The sequence below is a fragment of the Austrofundulus limnaeus genome, unplaced genomic scaffold (assembly GCF_001266775.1).
Source record: "Austrofundulus limnaeus strain Quisiro unplaced genomic scaffold, Austrofundulus_limnaeus-1.0 Scaffold86, whole genome shotgun sequence".
In the NCBI taxonomy this organism is placed as follows: Eukaryota; Metazoa; Chordata; class Actinopteri; order Cyprinodontiformes; family Rivulidae; genus Austrofundulus; species Austrofundulus limnaeus.
The window spans coordinates 307680-311941 of record NW_013952488.1 but is presented as its reverse complement, the minus strand read 5'-3'; the positions used below and the strand labels follow the sequence as shown (position 1 = coordinate 311941).

The 4262-nt window shown below is 39.4% G+C and overlaps 1 protein-coding gene and 1 long non-coding RNA gene across 3 annotated transcripts in view; one reads left to right on the top strand and one right to left on the bottom strand.

Moving 5' to 3' along the window:
* Positions 1 to 720, bottom strand: part of LOC106520015 (uncharacterized) — a 7166-nt gene extending 6446 nt beyond the window's left edge. The window contains exons 1-2 of the long non-coding RNA XR_001310502.1: positions 645 to 720; positions 111 to 170 (exon numbers count right to left, since the gene is read on the bottom strand). This is a non-coding gene — a long non-coding RNA (uncharacterized LOC106520015). The remainder of the gene's footprint in view (positions 1 to 110; positions 171 to 644) is intronic.
* A 508-nt stretch (positions 721 to 1228) lies between these two features.
* ehd3 (EH-domain containing 3) overlaps positions 1229 to 4262 on the top strand; it is a 21608-nt gene continuing 18574 nt past the window's right edge. For both annotated transcript variants that reach the window (XM_014011908.1, XM_014011907.1), the window contains exon 1: positions 1229 to 1690. In XM_014011908.1, coding sequence (XP_013867362.1) covers positions 1464 to 1690 — 227 coding nt within the window. In that variant the 5' untranslated portion in view covers positions 1229 to 1463. The remainder of the gene's footprint in view (positions 1691 to 4262) is intronic.

Genomic DNA, 4262 nt, shown 5'->3' with positions numbered 1-4262 from the left:
ATGGATGGATGGATGGATGGATGGATGGATGGATGGATGGATGGATGGATGGATGGATGGATGGATGGATAGACACTTGCAACCCAAGTAAGAGAAAGGGTGTTTCTCACCTGAAATTTGGAGGCTGGATGTGAAGTGGCATTCCTCTAGGCTGGAGCCTCTACTGGAACCTGCAGAAACCCAAAGGACACCAGGTTTGAGAAATTAACAATCCATACAAATGCTCTGTCTTAACATGTTCAGGCTTAGGTTATTGTTGATTTTAAGCAGCCTGGAGGGCTAAGGAATTAATTTTATTTTTAATATAAATGGTTATAGAACGTATAGACTTGGACCTCCAGTATCATGTAGCTGTTTGTGGGCTGGTTTGCCAGATTTATTTTAAAAAGTATTAAAAATGTTTTAAAATTGAATGGAATTGTTTATTTTGGAAGAAATTAAATTATTGTTTTGAATGTCACTTCTTTCTATTATATGATGAACCGGCTTGCCATAATTTGCAAAGTAATTTTAAATCCTGTATATTCTGTAGCCACCATTTGATTTTACATTCGGTAACGCATATTTATAATTAGTGTCTAATAATACACTGTTCTAAATGTACGAATAAATATTCCACTGTTTAAGTGCTGATATTTATTAACCTTTAGGTGGCGCGGTGTGAGTTWGCAGCAGTTCCTCCATCCCCACAGACATCACTTTTCATCCAAGATGGCGTCGATCGGGGCGGCTTCAGCTCCAGCATCACTGGGCGGGACCGCGGCGGCGCAAGCTGCCAGCAGTTGGGCACTTCCGGCGGGGTCGGGTTTCGCTCAACTCGGCATTTAAATTGAGCTGCAGGGCATCAGCTGCTGCCACATTCGGCACCGTGCCGTGACAGAAAACAATAGTGCCMGCTTCTTAACAGCCACCTCTTATTTTTAACCGGAAACCCGTCGGAGAAAATTAATTACCGACTTTAAAGCGGAGAAGAAGAGCGGAGAGGCTGAGCTGCACCGACTGTGACAGCAGCTCGGTGCATCCTTTCTGGGGACGCTGCTAGCTCTCCTGGTAATGTGATGTTGTACCTGACTGGAATGATTTAGGCTTTTCTTAAACAGAGCTGGTTTATTGTTATACATAAACAAGTTAAAACTAATTTAAATAGTATTCTTACTGTGGTGTTTTATTAGGAGGACCAACACACTTTGAAAGAGTAGGGTTGATTAGCTAGGTCTAAATTTGGGATTAATAGACAAAACTGGTTGTAGTCAATAATATCAAAATGAGTTTCCAGCTTTATTTTAAGTAATATTATACAATAATAAGAAAAACAACAATTTCAGTGCAGAAAGCTGAAGACATTACATGTGCTTGAGAAATTGAAAAGCAGATAATTTATCAAGATTTCAAAACTAGGTCATTTAGGTGGTAAAAAAACAGAATTCAATCATAGTTAATTACAGTACAATAAGTAAACAGCAATGTTCAGCTGGCTTGGAACGGATGACAGGAGGAAGAAGGAGCCAGAAGTCTTCCAGACGGTYAGTGATGGACTGAAAAAACTCTACAAAACAAAACTCCTGCCTCTGGAGGAGACCTACAAGTTCCATGAGTTCCACTCTCCAGCCCTGGAGGATGCCGACTTTGACAACAAGCCTATGGTCCTGCTGGTGGGACAATACTCAACCGGCAAGACGAGCTTCATTCGGTGAGAAAACTACACCCTATGTGCTCTTTTTTAAAATTAATTTATTTTTTTTGTACTGAAAATGAGAATTGCACACACTAAGACACGAGAGGCAGTCAGAAAGATAAAAAAAGGGGGAGAGGCAGACACACCCAAGCTGTGTACTAGTGTGTATGTAAAACACAAGGAACATTATGAAAATATTAAGGGACCACACCTCGGCAAGCTTTATAAGCTCCATAAAATGTTTACTTATCACGCACTCCCAGATTTGCTGTGTGTGTGTTTACTGTCAAGAGAATGGACACTTGTTAAGTAAGAAATCAAAAGTTTGGTTTTGAATTGGGAAGAAATGCATTTTAATGGACAGCTGATTGAAAGATGAATAAAAGTTCATTAACAACTTGATTATGATGTGAAAACCCTAAAGCAGAGGTGCCCAAAGTTGGGGCCCACGGGCCAAAATTGGCCCGCCAAGCCATTTGGTTTGGCCCATAAGCAGTTGTCCTGGTTACTAGATTGTAATTATGTTAAGATTAAATATAAAATACAAGTAACTACAAGAGACATTTAGATTAGATTCAAGCCCATATATAGATTTGCACACCTTATAAAACCACATATACTCAAATTTTAAATCATGAAAAGGCCCATGAGCCTTTGCTGCCGGAGCATACGTTGAATTTTCTCCATTACATGTCCATGGGCTGAAAAAAAAAACTAAAGAATGTGGGCAACCACACTGGCTGCTAGCTTAATCATAAAAAAATAAAACAACTTTACTTAAGTATTTGCATTTCTTATGTTACTGCATTGGGCCCTCAGATTGGTTTTAATTTTGGCCCTCTCAGGGAAAATGTTTGGGCACCCTTGCTCTAAAGCGTGGGAAGTCTCTGCCATGTTTTTGTACTTTGGCATGGTCTCATTTGTGTAAAAATACCCAAATTCTCTAAATATTTAGTTTTTTTTTTCCATTGTCCTTGAGGGTTTTCTGTCTAACAATTCCTACCAGTATTCTAGATAAACACTTTGATAATGAATTTGTGTGTGTTTAAAATAAACATTTCTCAGTCTATTTCACAGATATTGAGTTAAATGTGGTGTGGAAGTAGTTGAGCATGATTAAGAGGGTGGGGTATTATGCAAAATCGACATTTTTAAGCTTTATATCATGTTATGTCATTCCCTCATTAAAAAAAAAAAAACATTCCCAGAGTGTTGCTTTGACTCATTCCTGCATGTTTGAGAAGTCCTTGAATTTCCTGTGGTAGCCATGTGGAGCTGCCTAAACGCTTGCTGGTACAAAGCACCGCCTATTTACACAAAGCTCCTCCCAGCYGAGCTCTCGCCCCACAGAGYGCTCCTCCGTGAGGCTGAAGTGGGAGTGTGGGAAACGGAAGGAGGTTATTAAAGAGACAGAGGCTAATTTCAAGGCATTTAGATAGATTATGATGCAAAGTCAAATTTATTTATCATATATTCAGCATTTTCATATCAGCTGAAGATAACACACTGTAGTTGYGGTATGGGATTGACTTATGTGTGTGGAAAATATAATACCTCCCTTTTTAACAACTTGTACTCGCACTAAGTGATTATGCAAGGTGTGCATTTAAACACTGGGGAAAAAAGCTGGAATCAACTCTGTTAGTAAAATATTGCATGAATCACAGAACGGAATGAAACCTTCAGATCACTGGGTCGATGTCTACAACACATTCACTTTGGATTTAATCCAATTCAAGATGGCCACCACAGCCAAACTCCCCTTAGAAAATCATAAAAAAGCTACAATCTTTCTTTCTTTCTTTCTTTCTTTCTTTCTTTCTTTCTTTCTTTCTTTCTTTCTTTCTTTCTTTCTTTCTTTCTTTCTTTCTTTCTTGACAAAGATTTCTGTTTTCATTATATCAAATATAGGTGTGTTTTTGTAGCGTGAGAATATATTTGAAGTTTTCTGAAGAAGTGCAACAATTACACTGTCACATACACAAACAAAGTACAGGTTTGTATTACCATCACTGTGTTTACGATGAAGTTTTTCCATCTTATTTAACTTCAGGCTGAAACTCGCGCTCTGTGTTTGTGTCCTGTCAAAGCACATGACCTGGAATATCCCCAGTGTGTGTGATGGTGAGAAATGTTTGCATCAGGGTGTTGAGCCTCTTCTGAGGTGAAGAGCTGCTGCTGATGCTGTCATCTTGGACCTCTGACACACACAMACAMACACACACACATACACTCACTCACTCACTTACACAAACACACTCGTATAGAGAGAGAGAGAGCTCATGGGTAATGAGTGGGTTAAGCCTTTAGAGCCAGATAGAAGATGCTGTTAGTGACTTCCTGCTTACAGAACATGTAGACATCATTGCTCTCTCCTTCTCCTTTTTCAGGGTTAGATTTTCACTTATTCTCTCCTCCTTTTTGTCCCTCCCTCTCTCTCTCTCCCTCCCATTTGAAAAGCTGACCTCACAACATTTTATCAGCAAGACGCCAGAATGTACAAACTGCTTAGTCACACTTGATCCCAGCCCCAGCTCTTGCAACATTTTTTTTTAATTTCATGGCTTAGGTTCCCCCTTCTTTGTAT